Source organism: Onychomys torridus, chromosome 16 (genome assembly GCF_903995425.1).
Source record: "Onychomys torridus chromosome 16, mOncTor1.1, whole genome shotgun sequence".
Taxonomy (NCBI): Eukaryota; Metazoa; Chordata; class Mammalia; order Rodentia; family Cricetidae; genus Onychomys; species Onychomys torridus.
Window position 1 is genome coordinate 36,814,801 of NC_050458.1, and position 27,491 is coordinate 36,842,291.

Here is a 27,491-nt window from a genome sequence, read left to right on the forward strand (position 1 = left end):
TCTTCCTATGGTCTCTCTTGGATGTAAGAGTGGGGTTCTCATTCAGCCCACACTGACCTGGAACTTTCTGTATAGCCAAGAACTTCTTTGAACTTATAATCCTCCTTTCTCTGCCTCCCATGTTCTGAAACTGTAAGTGAACACCACCACATCTGCTTTGATGCATTTCTGAGGATGAAACACAGGGTCTCATGAATGTCAGGTAAGCTCTCTACTACCTAATATGAAGTCCATTCAAAGGAAGTCCATTATTCTCCCTTTCTCCTCCGAGGACATGGCTCATCATTTCCCTCTTCTTTCTATACCTTATTAGAAACCTTTCATTAAATAATGTATTTCAACCACTCTGTGTGCTGCTCTCTGGGTTGATGATGGAAGTTCTTTGATTGTTTGTTTAACTTTATACAATAACAGAATTACTTTTGTGGTCTATGTTCCCTTCAGTGTAGGATGCTCATGTACCAAGTAAGATATCTCTTCCTTGCTTTTAATCTTTCAACCTAGTCACCATGGACTCCCCCTTGAGCTGTCCAGCATTTGTGCCACTTCCTGGGCTGTGTGTCTCCTTGTAAGCCAATAGTACCTTTCCTTCCCCATCTTGGTGCTTGAATGACGTCAGTGTGGCTATCTTGTTAGCAATACTTTGGCTTTATGTTGATCCACATTTAGATGATCCTCCCTTTGCTCTGATGACTTTTATAAACATGCGGCCCTGAGAATAAGCATTCTTTCATCCCCACCGGAGCTGGGGTAACATTATTTTAAACTTTTTATTTCTTGAAAAATCTGTTTTAACAGATTATTAAGAAAATGTTTGGTCAAAGTGTAAAGCTGTTCTTTTTTTTAGTTTTTTATTATTATTATTATTATTATTATTATTATTATTATTATTATATTTGTGCTTTAATTTTAAACATCAGCCATGGGTTCCCCTGTCCTCCCCCCTCCCACCCCCACCCCCACCTTTCCCCCCAGCCCCTCCCCTCCATTCCCATCTCCTCCAGGGCCAAGACTCCCCTGGGGATTCATTTAAACCTGGTGGATTCAGTACAGGCAGGTCCAGTCCCCTCCTTCCAGGCTGAGCATGTGTCCCTGTGTAAGCCCAAGGTTCCAAACAGCCAGCTCATGCACTAAGGACAGGTCCTGGTCCCACACCCTGGGTGCCTCCCAAACAGTTCAAACTATTTAATTATCTCACTTATCCAGAGGGCCTGATCCAGCTGGGGGCTCCACAGCCTTTGGTTCATAATTCATGTGCTTCCATTCGTTTGGCTATTTGTCCCTGTGCCTCTCCAATCTTGGTCTCAAAAATTCACGCTCTTACAGTCCCTCCTCTTTCTCGACAATTGGGCTCCTGGAGCTCTACCTGGGGCCTGGCTGAGGATCTCTGCATCCACTTCCATCAGTTATTGGATGAGAGTTCCAGCTCGACTGTTAGGGTGTTTGGCCATCTGATCACCAGACTAGGTCAGATCAGGCTTTCTCTCAACCATTGCCAGCAGTCTACAGAGGATATATCATTGTGGGTTTCTGGGGACCTCTCCAGCACTCTGCCTATTCTTGTTCTCATGTGGTCATCATTTATCATAGTCTGTTATTCCTTGTTCTCCCTTTCTGTTCTTGATCCAGCTGGGATCTCCTGCTCCGTAAGCTTTCTTTCCCTCAAACCTTGGTAAGGTCGTTCTTAGGCCCTTTAAAATACCCAAAGTTGGAAGAATTTATAAAGGAAAGTTTTATTATTGCACAATGTTTTGAAGTTACAAAGTCAAGAGGCTCATCTGCTGGTGGCCTCATTGCTGTCAGAGTCCCAAAGCAGTACAGAGCATTTCAGGATAAGAAATGAGGAAGATAAATATATCCCTTCTTGTCCTCCTTCCTTTCCTGGAATCGTCACCCTAATAATTCTACCTAATCCCAAACACCTCACAACCTCTCTTGAATATCACAGTTTGGTTAAGTTTCCATGTTCATAACACCTCACATGAGCTTTGAAATTCAACATCTAAAATCTTGGGGAATTCTCAAAACACATCAAAACGTAACAGGCCAGATCTGAATTATATCTTCCATGAAAACCCGTGATGAATTTAGAAGTCTTTGGCAAGTATTACAAAGTAAGTAGGTCAGGATTGAGACCAGTATTTCACCAGCTAGTATCATAATTGGATTCATTCATGGATTAATAGATTATAGTGCAAGTGGTTTCATTACATAATAGCAATTGGGGACCCACTGAAGATTCATTCTTAAGTAAAGAATGCTACATTTCCATCTTTAAAATATGTCTATGAAATGAGCTTTTCACAAATGCAAGCACTGAATATTTCCCCCTGTGACATTCTGAGCCAAGCATCTATTTTCAAATATCTGTACTCATTGTTGTTAATTGTATCCTTTGGGGGTGGGGAGAAAAAGACTACAAAGGAGTGGTTTTAGGGTGAGGTAGTGGGGGACATGAAAAGGAGAGAATTGACCAAGGACTTCTCATCTCTTCTTTGAAAAACTCATGACAGCAGGCCCGAGGATGATAAGAAGTCAACAGCAAACATTCATGCTCAGCCTGCAATCCTGAGACTTAAGGGCATGTATGTAATCCTGAGATTCCAAAACAGTTTCTCGAATCCAAAAGGTATAGAGGAGCCTTATGATTAAAATATGAAGAAAAGTCACTCAGATCTTCAGCCAGGCATGGATTTTGTTTACTTTCTTCTTGTTTTATTTATTTTTTTAATTAACAAGCTGGAAGAAAATTTTGGTGAAGAAATTTATGAAAACCCTCCCCCTAACATGGGACTTCCCGGTAATGGAAGAGCAGGTGTGTAATTCAGGCTGAGGTGGCCAGTGAGCACCAAATTTATGCAGTGATGGCTACAGGGGCCTTGCCTGAGCAAAGTCCTCCTGACTTCTGCAGAGTTTCACAGTGAAATATGTCTGGGAGCAGTTGAGGTACCCCTTTTGAGAGTGTTTTGTTTTTGTTGTTATTGTTTGTTTGTTTTGTTTTTGTTGGTTGGTTGCTTTGCTTTTATCAATGGTAAAATACAGTGATTAATAAACAAATTAAAAGGAATTCTCGTTCTTTGACAATCTGAGGTTTTCATATAATAAGGAACGAAGGAACTGGCCCTGAAATGTGGCCAAGACAGAAGCTTACTCGGTCTGTAGCCATCAGCACAACTGTTGGGTGAATGGCCTCTCCCACTTCTAATGTTTTTGCAACTATTTGTTGTATTCCTTAGATCTCTATTGAGTATCCAGTCTTCTCACTGCATGACCTGCCTCTTCATGAGTCTATGCCCGTAGTAGCAGTGTATCCCCTCTTTCAGTGAGGACACAATAATTATGATGCTCTTTATGTTTTACTTCTAGACATTACATAGCCCCAAATATCCCCTCTTCCAATGCATAAGTCATTCCAAGTCAATCTCCAGAATGACATTCTGACACATCCATACCTTTGTAAGGGTCCTTTCTCCATTGTCTTCTCACCCTTTTTCCATCCTCCACCAAGAAACCTCTGGATCTTTGACTACATCCTTAGAAAGCTTCATGCCTGCATATACCCTCCATCACTCATGTCCCTGAGAATCATTGCTGATTCAAAGCACCTGTGTTCCTTGAGTCCATTGAACCTTCTATAACCTTGTATGACCTGTGAGTCTGAGTTTATCTCTATCTAAATAGGAGAGCACACATTTACAGAATCTTTCAAAGCAAGAATGGCAAGCCTTTACAATGTGAAGATTCTAGAAACTTGCACACTGGAGGCTCTGGAGTATGTTGTTGTAAGGTTTCTAATCCTTTGTGGTGTGGGAAATGGAAGCAAAGGAAGGGTATTACTTTCTTGTTTAATGATCATATTACATGTTTCCTGATGTCTGCTCTACCTCAGTGGAAATAGATTACAGAAATAAAATATCCAGAGCTGCCTCTGATTGTTTACATGAAATAGCATTTGCTTCAGTATTTTCAGTTCGGAAGAAGTGAAAATTTGAATGAGGGAGATTCAGAGGACTATTTCCCTTCCTAGTTTATTTCTATGTTAAATATTCTGCTTTCTTTTTATTCTCTATCCCTATCCATGTTCAAAGAGCAATGGAACTGTGCAATTTGAGAAAATGGAAGGATAATGAGGGCCAGGGTCTCTAGTTGTTCAGAGGTTATCTGAATAACTCTGGAATCTTGTTCATAAATCCACTGCTGCTGTTGTACATGCAAGGGAAGTAGAAAGCTGCAGTGATCAATGTGTATTACATTCTCCATCAAGGTCCAAACACTGCCACGATATGACAGTTCTAATCATCTAATAAGGAAAAAGGATATATCGCAATAAAGGAAGCCAGCATCATTGAAGTTATCAGGACAGTACAGCCTGTGAGATAGACTACACAGCAGAGAATAACGAGAGATAAACAATACTACCTGAAAAGTTAACCAAAAACCTAAGAGCATTAATACGAAAACCACCACTTTTCTTAGCTAACATGGTTGTCACCATTATATAATCCCACATGAGGATAAAAGATGTATGGCCGCAGGGATCTTGCCTGTTTAGGCAGCTGATTATGCCTGGGAAAGTGTTTGAATCATACCCAAAACGGGGCAAGGACTCAACAACTATTTATTATATGAATATATAATAGTGAATGAATCTCAACTAATCTCATTAGAAGTCTTCCTTTGCCCTTGCTGGTAGGATTCCTTTGAAATGAATCTAATTGATACTTTCTGTATTAGTCAGCTTTGGATTATTACAACTGCACACCTAAAAGACACAAGGTAGAACTTCGGAGATGTCAGTCCATCATGGTGGGGAGTGTGTGGCAGAGCAAGGACAGTGAGGAAGAAGGGAGACACTGTATGCCTACATTTGTAGACGCTCTCTCTCTCTTGTCCCTCCTTTCTTCTATCTGGACTCCCAGACAATAGGATGGTGCTGTTCTCATAGAAATGTGCTTTACTCGACTCCCAAGCATTCTTCAATCCCAACAAGATTAGCCATCATACCATTTTTCAGGGGTACAAAGATATATAGGATCCTGATAAGACACTATTCCAGCTAGTAGCAACAAGAAGCAGTCTCAAGTAGGAAAAGCAATGATTGGTGCAGGGGTTCCTGCTAGCTCACACAATAGCTTTCACAAAAGTCTACTGAGTCAGTTGGTGGACTGAATTAGAATGCATTCATTATGCTAGTAATAGCTGCACACCCCGAACAGTCACTGCCCCTCACAAATCTAACTGCTCCCTGCCCCTTTTCGTTTTTAAAACTAAATTTCATTGTATCCTTTTATTACACAGATTTCAATCAAATCTTTTGAAAGCAGGGCACTGAGTTCCTGCAAGCCGGTGGTTTGCTGGTTTCCAGGCTTGGAGAGCCCTCTGCAGGCCAAGGATAACCTTGCCTCTGATACTTGCATGATCTTAGGCATATAAAGTCCAGAGAAAGAACTCCTGGTGGGCCTTACTTAATAGTCATGGGCTGAGCTGTATGTTTTTCTGTTGTGAGGGGGAAAAGAGAGATCGTTGGAATGAATCCTTATTGCTGACAAAAAAACAAACAAACAAACAAAAAACTAGTTACAAATGTCCCAGCAACTCTGCATGTTTAGCAGAAAGAGAGAGAGTAGGTTTGGGGATTTCTTGTCCAGACTCCATTAAACCTCAGACATGCATCACATACAATCTCATCCATCTACTGACCCCATTTTCATTAGGGGCCTATTGAACACCCAAACACAGGAATGCCAAAGGCAAAGTAGTCCCCCAAACAGACCCTATGTCTTCATGAAGGTGACATTTCAGTGAAGAAAGAGGAACGGTTAAGATGAATGAGTGAAATGGGTAATAAACTGTACAGTGGTAAAATGCTGAAGGGAAAACGTGGGAGATGGGCACTGTAGAATTTCCAGAATGGGGGTAATTAACTATAAAATTTGAGATCACTGGGCGGTGGTGGTGCATGCCTTTAATCCCAGCACTCGGGAGGCAGAGGCAGGCGGGTCTCTGTGAGTTCAAGGCCAGCGTGGCCTACCAAGTGAGTTCCAGGAAAGGCGCAAAGCTACACAGAGAAACCCTGTCTCGGAAAAAAAAATTGAGATCAAGTATCAAAGAAAAGCCTTGTTGAGGGGTTAACTTTGCATTGCTACTAGGCAAAAGGTAAACAGCAAGTCCTCAAGCTACACTGAGACATACCACCAGGAAGAGAGAATGCACACTCAGAAGCTTCAGGAATAGGAACACAGAAGGAAGCTAGAAGTGTGTGAGGGAGGAGAGGATATGGGGTGGAGAAACTGGGGAGGTTTCAAAAGCAGCAAAACATTGCTTGGCATCATGGAGTGAGATGAAGACTTCAGAGACACATCCTGTATGAACTCAAGCAAGCCACTTGATGATAGCCCGCATAGCCTTAGGACATGAATAACATCACTGAACAGTAGGATTAAGAAGAAACCTGACCATCCATCAGACAACAAATTGTCCACTGAACAATGTCTTTCCTAATTGCCCCTACATCTAACCCTAGACCCCCCTATTTTGACATTGACTGAAGGATCTCTGGAACAATTCTGTCTCAGGAGAATGGCAAAATTGCTGTCCATGGTTCTCACTGTCCACCTCTGTGCACTGGAGGTGCTGTTCATTGGAGGAGACATCCTCAGTCATTGCATCTCCAGGAACGTGGCTAACACAACTAGAGACAGGCAGGAGACCAAGGATGGCTTGTTGGTTCTGCCACCAGGAATTGGATCTGAGTCAGACACTGGAGCTCTCTGGCTCATTGGCTCACTGGCTCCATCATCTCCCGGAGCCTGAGTCACTAGAGAAGAATGTAGAGGAGTATCATTTGTTACCTGGGATTATAAGTCAATGTGACCTTCACAGAGTTTTGTGTAACTTCAGAGTTCAAGAGACTCTTTGGATGTTTGGATGAAATTAGAGCTGGATAACTCTTGACTGTGGCTGAGGTTGGAAACAGTGAATCATTTATTCAGCTCTCTAGAATCTTACCTTCGTTCTATCCAAATATGAGAAATAATGTCTACTGTTGTGGTTTTACATTTTTGTCTGGAGAAAAATACATAAAAGGCCCTTAGAAAACGACACCATAGAATTTGCAGAGTGCAGGCTTACCCTGACAGTTTAAACATACATCTGTCTCATTTGCACGTTGAATTAGCATTTTTGAACCTGACATGCTGCTGATGTGGATTCCTTAGTATCTCATGGAAAACACAGTGTGATCTTCCTCATGCTCTTTGAGGGATGGTATTAAGAGCTGGGGCAGTTTCGGGATGGGGGGCAGTGATGCCTAGTAGGCAGGTCCTCTTCTCACCAGGGACTCTTGGTATGTCTCTGGCATGTGCCCAGGTGACTCTGTATTTGCTTCTCCTACTATATACTGATTCTCACTACAGATCAGTTTATGACAGAGGAATATCGAAGGTAGCTTGGTCTACTTTATTCATCACTGCTCCATGTGTTTGCCTATCTGCCTATCCAAAGTCACCAGCTGGCATATGGAGCTGTGGGGAGCCAGACTGGAGCTTTAGAACTATGCATTTGTCCAGGAACAGACTTGGCAAGGCCACTTGAACACTGGAGCCAGTACCTTAAAGGAGTTGAGGTCACAGCTTCTGAGGACTTGAGTGTTCATTGGCTGTGGTTAACAGACCTAAGGCAGTTGTGTCTGAGATATCCCATGTTGCCTTTGCCAACATTGTCTGATTTAGCTCTCTCTTGACCATGGCTGATTTCACCCCTACAAATAATGTATAAAGATGTTGTGCCTCTTAATATACTTGCTTGATATAAGACAAAGTTTATGCAAGATCTCCTGACTCCAGATTTTTATCTTCTCTGTCTTTCTCATCCCCATGCACATCCTCATTAGGAGGTCATCAATAAGAATGACCTATTGGTGCAGGTCATAAAACCTCTGTCTCTATCTCAGTTGTCCATTTGTGGTCCTCTGAGCTGAGCTCGTGATGCTAGGGCAAGAGTCACAGACACTGTAAGCTGGCTATTGTCAACGGTAATTTCCCCTGGAAATGGAGATACCCTCATGGCTTTCAGCAGAGTAGGAAACAAGATGGACTTGCTCCTACCACACAGGCGTACTCCACAGAGTCACCATCCAGGGACCAGGGGCATCTCTGAATGTGAAAATCTCTGCATAATTGAGTTCATTGAACAGAGACATAACTACCAGAATTTTCAGTCACTGGATGCCATGTCCTGTTCCCCAACCAAATTCTCCTGGCTTTCAGCTAAAGGGCTTTCGGCTACATCAGAAACCCTAAGCCTTCCATGTAGTATGCACCCCCAATAGCTCCCATGCGGCACATGTCCTCTGACAAACTATGGAAAGAAATTCTAAAATGATGTACATCTGTTAAAGGCATGGTCACCCTTTTCTTTGGGATCATTTGAGAAGTTATAAAGCTTTCTGGAGATGAGGACGAGTGGAAGAAATTTATTTAGGTCACCAGGGTGTGTTGTTAAAAGGAATATTAGGACCCCAGTTGCCCTTTTTTCTTCTATCACAAGGTGAACAGCTTTGTTCCATCTCACAATGTCACCACAGTCTCGACATTCAGGCAAGGGGACCATGGACCCACACCTCTGAAACTTTGCACCATTGTAAAGTTTTTCCTCATTATAGGTTGATTGTTTTAGGCACTTTGTTATAGCACTGGAATGTTGACTCACACAAAGTGTGACTATACTCCCAAAGAGTAATTATAATGTTAATATATCCCATACACACAAGTTCTGGTAAAAGAATCAAAGGGTTTTTATTATTGTTATTTTGTTTATCATTTATACACATCACATGTTACACAAAATGCCAACCTGGAAGCAAATGTAGAAAAATAGTGGAACTTACTGGCACAAATGACTTTGTTATGACTAAGGATTTTGTGTCACAGACAATTCACAAGGATGTTTAGGAAACTGATTATTGTATATATATATTTTTTTTAGCAGAGCAAATATGAATTAGAAATCACAGTGGCATCAGGTTATACATACAAGTCCTTTCTTTGAGACCATGACAAAATACCTTACCTTTCTTCATCATCTAAAAGTATGTAATATTTGCAAAAATAAATAAAAGTTAAAATAAGTAATCTGATAGCCTTATCCTATGCTATCAATGGACAGTGCTCCAAGGCAGTTCCTTGCTTAAGCATGCCATGCTTGTGGAAGCCATTATGTACCTTTTATTTGCTTGCACAGCTATAGTTTATCTGCTAAATGGGAAAAAAAAAGTAGAAGCGTTCCTTAGAGTCTTTAGAAAATCCAAAGACTATGCATTACAGCCAGGTGGTATGCCATTGGACAGAAAGAGCTCCTTGGCAGGCTAGATTGTGATACTATTTTGACACCATTCATCTCTCATAACCTCCTACCTTGGCACTGATGAAGGAATGGTGACTGTGCTGAAAGAAACATTGTGATCCTACCTGAGAGGTAGAGTTGACATCACTTTGACATGTCCTGGGGATCAGTCGTCTGTATCTGGACCCACAAAGGGCACTAAAAGCCCAATATCAGGAGTATGGTTCAATGTTAGAGTCACAGGATCATATTCTTATTGTTTTCCCCCACACTCCTAGTTCATTCTATCCCGGGCTACTTAAGGAGCCATCTTTTCCTTCTACCAGATTAAATTCTAACCCAATACTTTCTATAACCACCTAGATTTAGCATGGAGCCAAGGAAATACCAAATAAATGATGTTTATAGAAGAAATATATTCAAGAGTGAATTATGGGGAAAAATGGGGAAAAGCAAAGTCATAGACTTTTTAGCAAAATATAGAAAATGATTGTGACTACATGAGCTATGTTTTTTGATGCAAAATAATGCAAATATTTTCCTTTGCATATGTGCATGTGTATACACATAAACATATAAGCATACAATGTTAGATGCATCTTATTATTAAATTTCCTTGGGATATGAAAGATGAAAAAAATAATTTTTTCATGTGCAATAATTTAGCCTTCAGTGAAAAGATATTAAAAATATCTCTGTAGTTGGGGGTAGTATAAATAAATAAAAGTGACATTTACAGATTTCAGCTTCCAAACACCATTAAATGTAATTCTTTTCCTATATGTGTGTCAAAGTTACAAACTTTTCTCAATTCTTAATAATGGCTGGTGATGTGCCCTGAGTAGAAAAATGATAATCTAATCAATCACACACTGAATTAACTTCCAAATAGGCAGAGTAAAAACACTTGGGAGTCAGTATTTCAACCAATAAAAGCCTAAACCTAAAGTTTCAGACAAAAACTGTCCCTCAAGGCATCATATAAATCACTTTTAAGTCACATAGAATGTTTCTTAATTTATTCCTACAAAATTGCCCCAGTAACCTTTTTGTTACAAAGCATTTCCAAGTTTCCCCCAGATTTCCAAATTCCTAATCTAGCAAATTCTCTGTTCCAGCTTTCTCCTGTCTCTTCCATATCTGAACTGCTTTTAAATAATCATTTTCAAAACCTGTTTCCTAAGTGAGAAGGTAGGCTCTTCTCATGACATGAAAATCTATTGTCAGTTATTATCTCATGATGCTATTGCTCGTTAATTCAGAAACATGTGGTATCGACATACAAGAGTGCTGAGTTTTCCTTGCATCAATTTTACTTGCTGTGACTGAGATAACTGTACAAAAAATGGGCTTTCAAAACCACACACACACACACACACACACACACACACACACATCCCATCCCATCCCCATTCTGTGGCAAGCAAGGGGTTGAGTCTCAAGTTTTCACAAATAGATTACACACAATGCTTGGCTCAAGGAATGATCTGTACATATGGAAGAATTACGATTATGAACGTGATGGGAATCTCCAGACTTGATGAATGTGTAGGACCTTAAAAATGCAAAGGTAATGGCAAGATATGATGACTTGGATTTATTCTTTAGAGGAATATCTTCTCCATGGCAGCTGAGTGGTAGATCAAGCCCTTTCCTAAAGGGACTTGATTTGTGGATGAATACATGTCTGCTAGCCTTGGATGAGAATAGTAGAAAATATAGACATCAGAGTTTGAAGAACTATATTGTACCTAGAAGGAGAAAAGACAACCTGGAGACAGGACAGAGAGATGGAGCAATGCCGATGATCTGATGATCTGCTAATAATGGAACACTTCACCTATCCCCCAGCTGCTTTCACTGACAATGGTCTGTGACACCACCTTTGTTGAGGAAAATATTTTCCTGTTATCTAACTTATTGGTTAGGTAGGTGTTTTGCACGGGATACTGGAATCTCACAAGGTTATGTATGACTTGGGAGTAATCAGGTTTTGATTTTTTTAATTTCCAATTAAGTAATTACTCTGGATTAAAAGAACCATAGCCAAAAAGAAAAAAAAAAGTGAAATAGAATGAAGGCTCAATGTTCACACCTCAACTCCAGAAGAAACAAATACCTGACCTCACCCCCAATATCATGTGTATGTAATATATACAATACTGAATGACTAACAGCTTTCTGACTGGATTTTAGGTCTTCTTCACAGTGCCTAGTACTGCAATGCTGGTCAAAAGCCCCTGGCATGAGAGGTCATAAGTGCTAGGATAGAATCTACAATTTTTATTTTGCTAAATTTATGTTTATGCCCATAGACAGAGGCTGCTCTCAACTCTAGTCAGGGAGCTTCTTTTTATAGTAGACAGCAGTCATTACAGAGATGTATAACTGGTCAAAGTGCTGAGAAGAAGAGACTGAGTGCTAAACCAAAATGGGACGTTTATACCAGTACTCCACCCTGACCAGGCTCAAGGGGTGTTGCAGAAGAGCAGAGAAATAAGAATAAAAGAGTTGGGGGATAGGAAAGAATACTGTGAAATGCTGTGGTCATTTCCACAAGACCTACACAAGATAAAGGCAGACAAAACTCCTACATGGATAGGGAAGCCAATCTATGGGCCTCACTCTACCAAAGAGCTACTGGCAGTTGATAGCTTCTGCGGGAAAGGGAAAAATCTTCTCCTTTGAAGGAGCGGCTACTCATAGGTGTCCCATGCTCCAGTGAATGGCCACCCATCCAGGCACATATAGGCAGTATTACTAACTGTACTTTCAGTTAGTTTTAAAAGACATGAGGTGAGGAGTGAGAGGGCTGGGAGATGATTTGAGAGAAGTGTGAAGGAAGAATTGGGAAGAGGAAGTGTATATGGTCATATTTAATATTCCATTGTATACATGTGAGAAATTCTTAAAGAATTAATCAAGAAAGAATCTATTTCTTTTCCAAGCAGCTATTCTGTGTTTTGTCTTACCCTATCTGATGTCATCTTCTCGAGTTTCTCAATGAGAAATGCAGAAGATATGTCTGCTATGAACTGTCCAAAGGACAGTTCAGGAATGAGTGGTGGGAAGAGCATGGCCACGGACTTCTCACAGGGGGCAGGTGTCAAGGATTCCTAAAACCAGCATAGAAGAGGGGTATTATAACCTACTGGGGCAGGATTGCCACCTGGGCATCTCACTACCAAATAGAGCCCCTTCCCATCAGACATCACAGTGGCAATTTCTTTCTGACATGAGACAAAAAATGTGATGTGAATGTAGAATTCTCACACCTCCTCACACCTTAAATATTCCTCATATGCCCTTTAATGTACCATTATCTCCTCTCCTGCTCTCCTTTACACATATCTCTCCCCATCCCTTACTTTTTTTTTCTTATTCAGTTCCCTTTGGTAGAGATTACTTCAAACAAACCTTCACCAGACTAACTCCTAGTTCAGCCTTCATATCAATCCCTCAACATAAAGTGTCCCCAGGGAGGAATTCCTGAGAGTCTAACCTTTCTGGTGTAGGCTGGAGTATTGCCTCTGGGCTCTCATAATATCCCTACAGCATCTGTGAGGCCCATCAATTTTAGTTACGACTTGATTTTGTTAAGTCATGAGCTGCTAGAGTTACCAATGCCTCTTAGCACAGAGAGGCCCTCATACAGGTGTATTTAGTGGAGCAATGACTTCGTGAAAGAAAGCAATGATAGCTGGGTGTGTGGAAGAATGGGCTCCTCCTTATAGTTTCACTTTCAAGGCTGTCTGCTTGTTCTTCCACAGATAATGCCAATCAGAATTCTACAACACCCTGCTCTGGCCACAGCTCCAGCCCAGCTCTTCCTTGATAAGATCATAGCAGGTGGGTCTTTCTTGAATTCTCTACTTCACATGTCTGTGGGGTCCTGTCTGGCACAGACGGAGGCTCAGAAACTCATGGAATTGTAGAAATTTATAGGATGTGTTTTTCCTTCTATCCTTTCCCATGTTCTCAGCACTACACCTGATTTCAGCCTGCCACTGAGGTCATTGACTCCAGACTGGCTTTAGGTTTCTATCTCCTCCTTTGAGTTTATTTGGCTCATGAACAACAAATTCCAAATAATCTCAAGGTGAATAATGTTTATTTCTAACTAGTTTGAGGAAACTACAAATCATACAAACAAAACCCAAAACTACAGCTGAGGATGGAAACATACTGGCTCGTTACCTTGGCAGGCATTTTTTTATCATTTGTATAACCAATAATAGAATTTCCATGTTTACATTATACATATATATTATGTATATTGATATATATTATATATATATATATACTTTAATAGAAAGAGACATAAAAAAGCCTTTTCAAATGAGGCATGACACTTAATACTTGACATTCTTATTTACAATACATGAGTACACTTTCTACATGATGATGGTGGATTCTCAGATGCCAGTTAGGGTTTACAAAGACAGCAGGAAACCTAAAAGAGGTGTTCCATGCAGCTGAACGGTTATTGCCATTAGTTCTCACTAGTCCAGACAGCATATTGAAGTTAAAAATGGCATCTGATTATTGGTAAAGACGATGATCATCAGACTCATCCTGGCTCCATAAGTACTACATAGTCTTTCAAATGACCAGGTTGACAAATGCTGATGATGAGGATTGGAAACAAAACAGAAAATGAGCATATCAGACCAGACGGGCAGGGCTCTGCACATATCCAGAAAGGAGAACTTGCTACAGATTAACCATGCTGCATTAAGCAACAGCACTTGTCTGAGTCAGAAGATCCTGGGTTGTGTGACTAGGAAAAAAGTGTTCTCCAAGAAATGAAGCCAACATGTCAGTGCCACTGAGCAGACAGAGTCCATGTCAAGCCCTGACTCAGAAAAATGCCCAATGAGAACTACATACATTAAAACTAGGTTATTAAGAAATTCCGAAAAGACCCATAGAGAAGTTCTGAACCCACTGTAAGGAGATCTACCTTTGCAAAGCCTTCAGCTCCCCTCCCAGACCACCCACATGTTTACTCTCCTGCAAACTAACGGTCTGAACTCATTTCCCATGGTCTGAATTTATTCATTCCCATGGCTTTCTTCCCATGGGATCAGTGACCTGGAAACTCAGTTCAGGTGCCCAAGGCAGGCAGATTTCCATACCGTACACAGTCCTTCTGCAAAAAAAAAGGGGGGGGGGGCGGCGGAGGCTTTGTCTTCAGTGTGATCATCCATGCTGCCCTGGTTCATGCATTTCTTCTGTATAGCTAAATGTTCATCCTTCTGACTTTAGCCTACGTAATGCACTTAGATGGGGACAATTTTAAATATCCTGGTTATTTTAAAAACTTATGCATCAGTCACTTACCAATAACACTTGAAGTTGGGTCTTCAATCTGGCTTTTGTTCTCCAGTCTGATCTCACTTTTGCCTCTGCTATCTATTATTTTTTACAAATGTGGTCTTTCCTAGCCCTTTATTTTCCTAAGGCAAGAAGACATCACTATTGAAAGATAACAGCACCCTTCTTAGAGCTCCCCTGAGGTTCTTTACCCAGCATGCCTCCCTTGGGATGTCTTTCTCCTTCCAGGGAGAAGAGAAACAGCTGGCCATGTTAATGGTTTTGAAATGTTGCTCTTGCTGTCAAGGCTAAAACAGCATTTCTTTGGAAGTGCATCAGCAGGAGTTTCATACATGAATACATTCATCCCACTACCTCCTTCTGCCAGGTAGAGTCTCTCTCAGTCTTCCCTACTTCAGACAGGACTTTAGGCATTCACGAAAACAATTTGTGGACCAGTCTATGCATAGAAAAAGTTTAAGGAAGTAGGTGGAACAATTGGTTCAATATGCTCCCTACATCTGTTTCTGTTTATACCAAACCTGTATTTACCAGCAGGATCATTTTTATCTCCCTCTTCCTTAAGTCACCCTACCTACTGCTGCTAGAAAATAACATGTGGACTTGTCACACTTTCCCTTGTCCTTTAGAAAACATAGAGAGGATAACAGCATGTATAGAACAAGTTTTTAACAAATGGGATGGTGGATCTATTAAGGGTTCTATTTACAGGAAGATACCCCACTTCCACACAGAAGTTAACCTGAGTTCTGAAATGTTTGTGTGCACTTAATTGAATCAACATATGATAAAGCTATGACCTAGGAACAGACTGGGGAAATCTAGTTAAGTTGGATCAATTCCCATGAGCCAGATTGGTTATAAAGCTGGGCTCATCAATGGCAAGTGTTCTGTTTCTTATTTTCTCAGATTGTCCCTAGAAACATCTTGAATGAGACTCTAGGTAGCTTGACAAATTCAAGAAAACATTGTTGTCTTTTACACTGTTTGTTCAGCTTCCCCAATGTCTCGATTACAAAATTCTCTAGTGTCCAGTCCCTCCCCAGCTTCATCCCTCCACACCCTCCATCTCCTTCTACTCCACTCTGGAATTCAGAGGTATGGAAAAGCATGACGTAGCTAAGAACTGAACTGATCTTAAACAGCTCTGGCCAGTCACCCAGGCTGCTCCCTGGAGGCCACTACTTGAAATAGTTGAGTCCTGCCACCAAGAAAAACTTCTCAAGGAAGAGTTCCGAGTCCAGCACAGCTATATGAGCTGCACGGCCAATTAGAGTGTTGGCAGTGTTGGGCAGAGCATGGAACACGTTATGTCTGATCAAAGTGCAGCCCTTAGCTTCCACCAGGGGGCCCAGGAGGTTGTTGATCATTTCTGCATACACTGGCCCTGGAAAGAGGGAAGAAAGAAAGGAAATGAGTAGAATTCCACAGTACAGTCTAAAGAACAGCTTTGCAATGTGTGTTGGCAAAGCACATAATGGACTGAATTCCAACCTTATGCTACTGGGTGCAAATAAATGAGGAGTGGAATCCTCATTTCTCTCTAGAGATTGCAATCAGTAGGATTATCATGCTTTTCTTCAGATGACATAGTGGCCTGGTGTCAGAAGCCAAAGGCCAAGTGAGAGAGATTCCTAGAGGAGCGCTATCTCTCAGCAAGGGAGCAAGAGAAAGAAGACTCAAGTACAAGATCTCAGAGATTCAATTTCTGCTTCAGAACACCAAGGCGGCTGGATCCATATGTAAATCAGTCATGAAAGGTGACACTTCCTAGTGTCAAATTTTAAAGTCAAGCAGCATTTCACCATCACCTGGTTCTGTCAGAAAGGGAGGGGTAATACAGGTTTGTTGCTGTTGGGTTGCTTTATTTTTATAATTAGAAGACTCAGTTGGCTGTGTTTCTAAAAAGTGGCTCAGTTTCAGATTTCCTTTGGATAGTAGGGCATAGAGACATGCAGTAACAGAAATCATTAAACAATGAACAGTGTGCACACATCAGAGACTGCAGTCTACATCTCTTCCATCTGCTTTATTCCTGCAGCATCTTCATGGCAAATTTTATGCTCTATTGGGATACCTGCTGGAATAATACCGAGGACCAAGGTGGCTTTTTGACTCAGTTAGGAAGGTAGAAACCACATAAGCCTCCAGGTGTCCATTCCAACTAAGACTTGTGTCATCAAGCCAGTATGGTACTCTGAATTTTCACAGAGAGGGGCAACTCTACTGAATGCTCCAGTCAACTCCAGACATTGCTCCATTGTACATGAACAACCTCACACTGCTTTCCCCTCCCCTCAACTAAGCATTGGTGCACACCCATAAGTCTGTTCCCTTGCTAGGAAGGTACTGGACTGCACCATATGCTGAGAACACTGCTTTTAGTCTCTTATTCTCCTCTTTCAAGGTCTTAATAGTTTTGAGGTTGAGGAAGATAAAAATGTCAACTGAAATAATCTTGGATTTCTTTGTGGAAATATCTGTCCCAATCTTACCAATTTATCTGGAAAAAAAATGCTTGTGGTTGAAATAAAAGGAATTCTGCTTCCAAAGAGTCTATATGATTACTTTAGAATAGCAGCCAACACATGTCATAAAATCATATACACAAAGCATTGCTATTAGGGAGAAAGTTGAAGTCAATCAAAAGTCAGTATAAAAGAACCGGATGACAAGGAAGAAGTGGGAAAGGATGGACTCTAGATGTGGCATAGCTGTTGCATTCAGAAGCTGTTGTGACCTGCACAATATCAAGCCAGTTAAAAACTCTAGCATGGAGGGAGAAAGGGGCTCCAGAGGCCCCACCCATATAGGAAGCTATTGGCACCTGATGGCTCTCAGTAGGTGACCTTAGGTGGTCACCACACATCCATGTGTATATGAACAATGGTGATTGAACTTAGTGGGTTATTTAAAAAAAAAAAAAAAAAAGACATGAAATTGGATGGAAAATGTGTTGGGGAGTGCTGGGGGGAGGAGTTGGAGGGAGGAAATGGGGGTGGATATGGGCAAGATACATTGTATATATGTATAAACAAAAATAAAACACTTTTTAAAAGGAATGGCTGATGGGTTAGTAGGTAAACCATGCGTGCTCGACTGGTCAGAAGAATCCCTGGCTCTTTTACAGATGCCTATAACAACAAGGATAACACCTGCATGATGTGACATAATGGAAATAGAAGCAGAGTAATGTTCTATCAACATATAATCTGTTTATATCATATATGCAACAGGGCCCATTAGGTCACTCGTAAAATAGGCAAAGTCCCTCAAAATGTAGTGATTCCTCCAGCAATCATTTTCTGCTGAGACACATTATCGCCTTTAACCCAGAGGTGATCCCTAGTAATTATTTTGAAATATACATAGCACATCCTTAATTATTTTTCTCAAATAAAGCATTGCTTTTGTGTTGGTTGACTTTCAGGGTAGGAACAAATTGTCTGCATGACTATTTGGTGATGAAATGAAGAAGTGACAAGGAGACAGGGGAGGTTGGGAGATTTATTGCAGAATTTTTAGAAAGTAGGATTTTCCGCAATACTTAATGAAAACAAAAGAAACAAACAAACAAACAAAAAAAACCAAAATCTCCCCACATAGATAAATCTATGAATTAAGATAAATGTCATTGACAATTCATTTGAAAGTGTAACATAAACATGACTATAGGAAAAGAGAGGACTGTAGCTCTCCCTATCACTGGAAGGATTTAAACCATAGATGAATATTCTTTAAAGAAGAGCAGCAAGCAAATGTCTCCAAAATGGAACAGAGTGGTATAAAGGGTGTTATCTTGGCAATAACTTTAGGCTAGCGTTTAATAAAAATCTCAGATGCTTGCAGCATGAGTCATTCCAATTCCAGGGGACACCATCCTCTGCAGACCTTACTGAGTACCCAACCAAGCCATTCTCTTTTCCTCTGCGAAAGTGGAATTACATCTTTCACAATGATGAGGAAATGTGCAAATGATATAGAACTGTCCCTGACACAGGAAGACCACGATGCTTGGAGCTTCTGTTCTAACACAGGGCAGCCATAACTTGTTAGCACATGCCAAGGCTCACGGGACATACATATAGGAGTGTCACCAACACGTGGCTCGAATCTGGCACCAAAACTTGCAGTGTAAGCAAATGGGTGTGACTCTGGGTTATATTTAGCAAATAGGACATAAATTTTTAGGGGCTCTGTATTAAGCATTTACAAAGTTCAAACATCACCAAAATTACTTGAAGTCAAGGAGATAAGACATTAAGCAAAGAAGGTTAGTGAACGACCACAGAAGGAAAAGGCTTGGCAGCCTTGACAGTGGCATGGTCTTCTGGAAGTGATGTGTTCTGATTATGTCTGAACTTAAAACCAAATCACTGACTCTTTTACAAGGGTCTTACAGTATAGCATTATGCTCTGGGCAATAATAAATCTAAAAATCAATCATCAAAAATCATCAAATCAAGTTTAAGTTGAAAATTACTAATAAATGTCTTTAAATTAATATTTCAGAAACAGAAGAAAGACTGCTTCTAGGACACCCTCGTACAACAGGATAGGTAAAAAATTATTTCAAAAGACAGATTAGCTTAAATTGCTGTTTTTTGCTTGGATAGCACTACACAAACAGAAAGGCTTCTACTGTAATAAGGTTTTATGTTTCTAAACAAGAAGGACCATATAGGTTCAGTAAATGGTAAATTATTATTTAAGTTGTAATATATCGATAAAATAAGCAGAATTTTAAAAATGATGTGTGTCTGTATGATAATTTAAGCACAGGGAATTGAGTATAACATTATGCTAAACAAATCATGACTAAAAATTGTAGCTTTGTGTGTGTGTGTGTGTGTGTGTGTGTGTGTGTGTGTGTGTGTATTTGTACATTGCTAAGTGTGTGTGAACGTGGGTGATTGGAGCAAAAGGTCACCCATCATCAGGTGTCTTACTCTATCACTCTCTGCTTTATTGTTCTAGACAGGGTCTCCCACCTAACCTGGAGCTCACCAATTGACTAAGCTAAATGACCAGTGAGCTCCAGGACTACTCTACTCTCAGCACTGGGATTACAGACACAAAAAGTCATGCCCTGCCTTTTAATGCTTAGGATCCAAACTCAGGTACTCAGGCTTGTACAATAAGCACTTGATCTAATGAGCCATTATCAAAGCCCTTATAACTTACAAATCTACCACTTTTAAGTTGGCACATTCATACAAAGAGATTAGAAGAAAATGATGAGGGGGGAAAGGGGAGTAGCAGAAGAATTAACGTTATTGGATAAAATAGGTTTGATTTCTCCAAATACTCGATGAATGAATATTTTAGTTTTTCAGATCTCTCTCTGTGTGTATATGTCTGTGTATGTGTGTCTGTGTGTATTTGTCTTTGTCTTTGTGTGTGACTATGTGTGTCTGTGTATGTGTGCTTCTCTGTGTGTGTCTGTGTCTGAGTGTGTGTGGGGGGGGTGGGGGTTGTTCACACTCGTGTGTGTGAGTGCATCTGTGTATGACATGTGTATTTAGGTGCTTTGGCAAAAAAGGGCATTGAATTCCCTAGAGCTAGAATTACAGGTGGTTGTGAGCTATCTGATATGGGTACTGGGATAGAACTCAGGTCCTCTGCAAGAGCAGTACATGAATTATCTCTCCAAACCTTTTTGGAAAAGATTTATTTTTAATAGTTTTCTATTTTAAAGAGTAATTTTCTGGCCATGTGTGGTGTCAGAGGCAGGAGGATCTCTGTGAATTTAAGGCCAGCCTGGTCTATGCAATGAGTTCAGGTCAGCCTGGGCCACATACTGAGACTTTATCAAAAACAAACAAACAAGCAAACAAATGAAAAAAAAAGTAATTTTTATGACATGCCTTAGGTTGAGTTTTCAGAACACATACTAGACTGTAAAAACCACGGTGCTATTTTCTGTATTTAAATAATTAAGATAATTTTTCACCCAAGTTTCTGTTAGGTTTTTCCTTGATTTCAATAGAAATTTTGAGTACCTAGTTTGGGGACCTTTGACAGACTCTTAAAAAATCAGAATATAAAAAATCAGAATATAACAAAAAGCACTGACTTTTGAGACAGTAAAATATATTTATAGATATAAACTAATCAACCAAAGGAAACAATGAATGCTAGCCCATCTCCTGATCTTGGTTGCCTAGAAAACTCCTGACACTCTATTCAGTTGACTTCTCTCCGGAACCCCATTAGTCTCTACCCCTTGTCTCATGTCCCACTGGTAAAAATTGAATGTATTACACATGATTTCCTTTCTTAATCCATTGTACTTTGCTCTCAACACATTTGCTTCTCTGGTGCTCTAGACAACAAAGTCCTTCGAGGGCAGAGTCCACCTCCCATGTCTGTATCCATCCTTCTCTTTTCCATGAACAACACACAAATGGAGCTTCCCAGTTTTCCAGGCATCTGACAAGCAAATGGCTGTTCACATCACATGAAGGAAATACCCATACTTAAACAGGAATGTGTGTGCACACCTAGACAGTGTGCCTAGCCCACGATTCCATTCTAGACTCAGCACAGCTGTGCAGGCTACCTGGAGCCTGGGCCCAGCCGTTATTATCAAATATACACAAGATTTCATAAATTTACTTTCACTTTGAGAATTAGAAAGTCCCTGTCAAAAGAAAATGTCGCTTACCTGTGTGTCTGTCTTTGAGGGCGGTTTTACACATTTCAATCCTGGCTGAATGAAATGGCACGTAACGATCTTGGGGAGAAGCAACCAGAACAACGTTTTTAAAATACTGCAGCCCTGTAACAAGAAAGCAGGTGAATGCTTTCTATGGAGGTCTGTTACTCTGGCATCCCCCCTGGGTTGTACACATTTTGAAGTCTTCCCCAGAGAGCGGCATCGAGGAGACACAGACACTGTGCTGTACCTCTGCTCAGAGCTGATGTTCTGAGTGTCACCACATGCGGCTCGGGAGGAGGCAGAGCAGGCACCTGTGTGAGGCTGAGCAAGGAACTCAGTATGTTAAGGCTTTTTTGTGTTTTGGACATAAGATAAAGTCCCTGACCCCAGGACTATCGAAGCCATGGGGACTCACTGTGAGCACTGAGAAAAATGCAAAATGGTACCTAGCAATGAGAACAAAACATGTCTCTGTGAGGTAGGAAATTAGAGAGCCCACAGGGAAGATGGTTTTCTCTTTCTGATTCTTCCTGGCTCTTTAATCCTAAGCCTCTCCTGCTCTGCCACCTGAAGTAGGAAAGCCTTTTTTTCCGCTTCCTCCAGCCTCACCCTGCTCCAGCATTGCCTTCCTGCATTGTTCTCCACAGGGAGAATGGAATATCTTCCAACCCAAAAGTCAGCACAGCCCAATGATGCAGCCTTGAGTACTCATCATGAACATCTGGGAACAGTGCACAACGCACTGCACTCAACCCTCACCTGAAGATGGAGCTCTTCTTCTTCTCCTACCTATAGCCAAACAAGATGGTGGCTGACAGCTCTTGCTGACCCTCTCTGTAGGCCCTCCCATCCATATCCAAGATAACAGTTGAACATCACACACTGGAGCAGCATCCAGGGCAATGGCAGGCTGATATGGGCACAGGATGGACAAAGGTAACTCCATAATGTACTTCAGTACATAATTGTAACAGCACTCCAGCTCTTGACCACTCCAAGGCTGGAACAAGCTTTGACTTCTGTGCTAAACTCACTGCAACTCAACATCTTTGTATGCCCAATCCTACCTCTCTTTCTCCCCACAGTAGGTAATTGAAGAATTCTCTGTGGCCAGAGAGGCACAAGTACAAAAGGAATAGTGTGAGCTTGTAAATGAATTGAATTCAGGGTATTACCAAGTGCTCCCTTCTTGGGCATGAATGACTGAACCATTACTGACACTTTCCTCTGCCATAGTCTGTATGATCTAGGCTGGGTTTTCACACTGCTCTTTACATCATCACCGCAGGTGAGGGAAAATATAAAAGGAAGCTCATGTGGGAACACAGACAATGCTCTACTCACTCTTTTTGAGGATGGGTCTACACTAGATGAAGAGGATCTATACATACAAAGTGAGGGTGGAACACAGTCATGGACCTGCCAATACAGTGCACTACATGATTGACCAGAAGTAGAAGCCTAAGCTTCTGTGTACTGCATTGAACCTACATACACCCTGGCTCCTATGCTACACAGGAGACAGGTGGAGACAGGATGACATGCTGGGTAGCTTTTGGTCTCTTACCAGGTTGAAGAGATGCTGCTGGACAGTCTCAGCATGCCTCACAGGAGCAAATGGAATACAGTATCAAAGTGAATTGTCTTAAAATCTCAACCTCAAATGCCTAGCAAGCCACACACCTGTTTTTTGGCTAAGTTGATAAAGGAAACATTTGCGCAAATCAGCATTATCCCTGAAGGTCAGCTGCAAAAGGGAGCCAGATTTCTTCAGTTTCTGCATGAGCCACAAGCCTAGGAGAGAAAAGGAAAATGAAGATTAAAAAAGCAAAGCAAAACAAAGCCAAAGAAGATATTTTTGGAGCATTCATATGTGCAGATAGAACACTGATACATAAAATACATTTAAAAAAGAGAAAAGATATTTTCAGTTACTTAAAATAGAGTGTGGTTGATATATTGTGCACTCCAATAAACTTATCTAGGGGTCAGAGAACAGAATAGTCACTATATTAAACATAGAGGTTAGGCAGTGGTAGCATATACCTTTAATCCTAGCATTCAGGAGGCAGAGATCCATTTGGATCTCTGTGAGTTGAAAGCCACACTGGAAACAGCTAGGCATGGTGACATATGCCTTTAATCCCAGGAAGTGATGACAGGAAGCAGAAAGAAATATAAGGCATGAGGACAGGGAACTAGAGTCCTGTTAAGGTTTTAGGCTTTTAGCAGCAGTTCAGCTGAGATCCATTCAGGTGAGGACTCAGAGGCTTCCAGTTTGAGGAAACAGGATTGGCTGAGTAGTAGGCAAGGTGAGTTTGGCTGTGGCTTGTTCTGTTTCTCTGATATTTCAGTGTTCACTCCAATACCTGGCTCTGGGTTTGTTTTTATTAATAAGACCGTTTACGACTCATGCTACAATAGCAATGGGACTTTTATCAAATAATTAAGTTTGTGTATCTATATTTTTATTTTGGTATGTGTGTATTATAGTTGAGTGTGCACATATAGATCAAAGGAGAACATTGTGTATCTGATGAATATCAGGTGCCTGATTTATCACACCCTGCCTTATTCCTCTGAGTCAGAGTCTTTCTTTGAATATGGAGAAAGGCTGGCATCAGCAAGACCCAGAAACCTTCCCATCTCTATCCACTCTCCCCACAGCACTAGGGTTACAGCTATACATGGATGCATGGACACACCCAGATTTTTATAAGCATTCCAGAGACTTGAACCCAAGTCCTCACACCTGTGCAGCGTGTTCTTATCCAGTGACTCATGTCCCCAGTTCCCATATTTACATTCTTAGTGTTGATAGCAGGAGTATAAATTGTCCTACAAAATTACACAGCAATAGGCTTCTAAGTCCATGAAATCACAAATACTCTGATATTCATTTGTTCTCTTTCAGTAACGGAAGCCAGAGGAAAGAATACCCAATAAAAGTCTACAGACTGGAAAACTAGAATATATATTTCTGACAGACCCCATGCAGTGCTTATGCAGATGCTTACAAATGTATATTATGTATCAACAACAAAGAAATGAATGCTATGACATGAAAAAAGTATATATGTGTGTGTGTGTGTGTGTGTGTGTGTGTGTGTGTGTGTGTGTGTGTGTGTAGAGAGAGAGAGAAACATATATCACAGTGGCTGATATGTAGATGTCCACATATGGAGAAAAAACAGTGATATAAACCATATGAATTAATTACTTTAGGTGTTCTAGGTTGGATGAGTTTGGTAATGTATCTTTTTAAAACTTTTTATAATATTTCAAGTTTATAATTATGAGGGAGAAAGTAGCTAAATTATCTTTGTCCAAAGATGGCTTTGAGTTTTCTCCAAAGAAAAGATGTTATATTTGTTATGTATAAAAGTACCAAATAAACCATGAGCACAAGGATCATCCTTAAGAAACTGGAGTGAATAATCATGAGTCTGCATTATACCGTGAAGAAAGTTTCAGAGTTATTGAGAAATATGGAGAGGGCTGAAGGATTGGCAGGATGAGAGAACTCCTTAGAGGTGACCACAATGCCACATAAAGGTTCTAGCCAATCAGGAAATACACAGCCCTGTTTCATCTTTTGAGAACTCTTTGTTCACTTTGAAAGCTGTTTCAGTTTTTAAATTGGCTTGCTTGTTTTCTTGTTGTTTAGAGTTTTTAGGTCTTTGTGTATTCTAGACACCAATCCTCTTGCCAGATACATAGCTAAGAAATATTTGTCTCCCATTCTATAGAATGTGAGGGGATGGATCTTGAGGAGTAGAAGGTGAATATGGTCAAAATACATTGTATACATGTATGAAATTCTCAAACAATTAATAAAAACATTACATTGTTAAGAGATATGATTTAACTAACCTAATTATTACTGTATATGGACAAATATCCTGTGTGTGTTTATGAATGTAAAACTATTTGCTAAAAACCATTAACTAAAATCCAATAGCAATGTCTATGTGATTTGCACATGTGTCTATCATCTTGCTGCATCATGAAAAGGCCTTCATCATCTGGCTGTGGTCAGGCACTCCATCCATCTTGCCCTGTAGAGGGCTGTGGTTCTATCCCCAAGAATTTCCTTCAGTTTGCTGACTAAACCAGCCTTCCAGGCCATTACATACACTAGAAAACCTTTCTAGAACCCACTGCCTTAGAAATCCTGCTCATGTTACATCAAGCCTCTCTCTTCCTCCTCCTCCCCAATTCCTGTTCCTTCTTCCAATTCCTCTTTTCCTCCTTCCTCCTCCTCTTCCTTCCACTTCCTTGTTTTCTTCCCTTGTCATTCTTTTCTGGGGTACCGGGAATCAAACCCACGGTCTTGGAAATACTAGGCTAGCACTGTAACATGAGATACACCCCCAGCCCAGGCCTTACCTCTTTCCCCACTATACCCCTAAAGTCTCTTACAATACCATTGAAGTTGTGAGGGCCTCAAAACTAAAGGCAAGAAGGCAGTACAGAATTCAGTTATTTACGATGTAGAATAGGTGGTAGAAAGTCTGCTTCTTAATTTTCCTTTTGAATCCTCAATGTGCATTCACCCACTTACACCACCATAAATGCATGCATGCATGTGCACACTCACACATGTCAGATCTTAGCACAGGTGAGTTGCACATCTGCAGAGTCAACACACCAAGGATTAAAAATCTTTTGGCAATAGTTTTGTCTCCCGGACATTTTTCTGGACATTATCCATAGACAATACCATATATCAATTTTTTTGTGTAGCATTTGCATTTTATTAGGAAGTAAAATCAGTCTGGAGATGATATAAAGTATGAGGAAGGATTGTCTAGGTTACATTAAAAAACTGTGAGAGTTTACAGGAGATACTTAAGAATTCTCAGCTTTTGGTATCTGTGAGGGTCCTAGAACCAATCAGCAATAGACACTGAAATATAAATATGAATGCACACACATATTCCATATGTTTAAATGAATACATAACATATGTGATATGATTATACACATTATATATATTATATGTACATGTATTTTATATATATACATACATATATATATATATATATATATATATATATATATATATATATATACTGTCAACATGTATACACATATGCAAACATGCATTAGGTACACATAATCTCCATTTCACAGAAAGTAAACAAATATTGTAGGGTGAGAGGCCTTAGTCAAATTTAACAATTAGAAGATAGGCTCCACATGTGAGAGCAAACATACAGTATTTGTCTGTCTGCATATTAGCTTAATGTGCTATTTTTCAATTTTCTCTATTATTTCTACAAATTTCATAATTACATTTTCCTTGGTTGACTAAAACTCCATTGTGTATATGTACCCATACTGTCATACCAAATCTCCACCCACCATCCCACATTAGGGAAAGCCCGAAGATTCCATCAGTAACTTCTGTCTCCAGTTCCAACTTCCTGATGCCTCTAATGAACTCTGAAGGATAATGAGGGTGACAAAGTCTTACCTGTACTAACCAGGGTGCTGTTGTTATACAGAGTCCCCAAGTGAGGCCCAGAGAGTGACAGGAATGTGTGGAGTTTGTTGAGGTAATACCGGAACCGAGGCCTTGTGAGGACCGATCTGATGATAATGTTACCAAGGGAATGGCCAATGAAGCTGTTAAGAGACAGGAATGATACATGTGAGTGATGCCAGGAAAACCCTGCTCAGGGATGGGCTAGAGTGAGAAGCACTAAGGTCTTAGCAGCTTCCCCCAGGTACAGAGGACCTGACATAACACTTGGCCACTACAGATTCATTTTCATCCAGTTTTTGTGAATGGAAGTTCTAGGCAAATACGTTGAGGTGCAGGAGAATTGTAGTGTTTACCTCATATCTCCATTATTAGAGCAGTCCCCCTGAGGGTCTGGCCCCCAGGCCTCCTCTCAGCCCATCTGGGGACAGCATGGAGTCCGTTCTGAAATCCATGTATCTAAGCGCTGTGCTCTCCTGGTCATTTATAAGATAAAAATCCCAGTCTTAGCTTTTCCCAGGAGGCCATTCATCATCTCAGCTCTGACAACTGCTCTGACTCCACTCATCCCCTCATTTCTCTCCACACCTATTGAGCTGTCTGCTCTCACTTACACTGATTGGCCATTCTCCTCCATGCTCTGTCCAAACTTCCTGCTTCCTC

General features: G+C 40.7%; 1 protein-coding gene across 3 annotated transcripts in view; it reads right to left on the bottom strand.

The window, feature by feature from the left end:
* Positions 1-8,770: 8,770 nt before the first annotated feature.
* Fam135b (family with sequence similarity 135 member B) overlaps positions 8,771-27,491 on the bottom strand; it is a 284,052-nt gene continuing 265,331 nt past the window's right edge. For 2 of the 3 annotated variants that reach the window (XM_036207799.1, XM_036207798.1), the window contains exons 17-20: positions 26,820-26,971; positions 23,024-23,134; positions 21,347-21,460; positions 8,771-16,066 (exon numbers count right to left, since the gene is read on the bottom strand). In XM_036207799.1, the coding sequence (XP_036063692.1) occupies positions 15,861-16,066; positions 21,347-21,460; positions 23,024-23,134; positions 26,820-26,971 (583 nt within the window). In that variant the 3' untranslated portion in view covers positions 8,771-15,860. Of the gene's footprint in view, positions 16,067-21,346; positions 21,465-23,023; positions 23,135-26,819; positions 26,972-27,491 lie in introns of those variants that run through there. The other variant, XM_036207800.1, reaches the window with a different exon arrangement.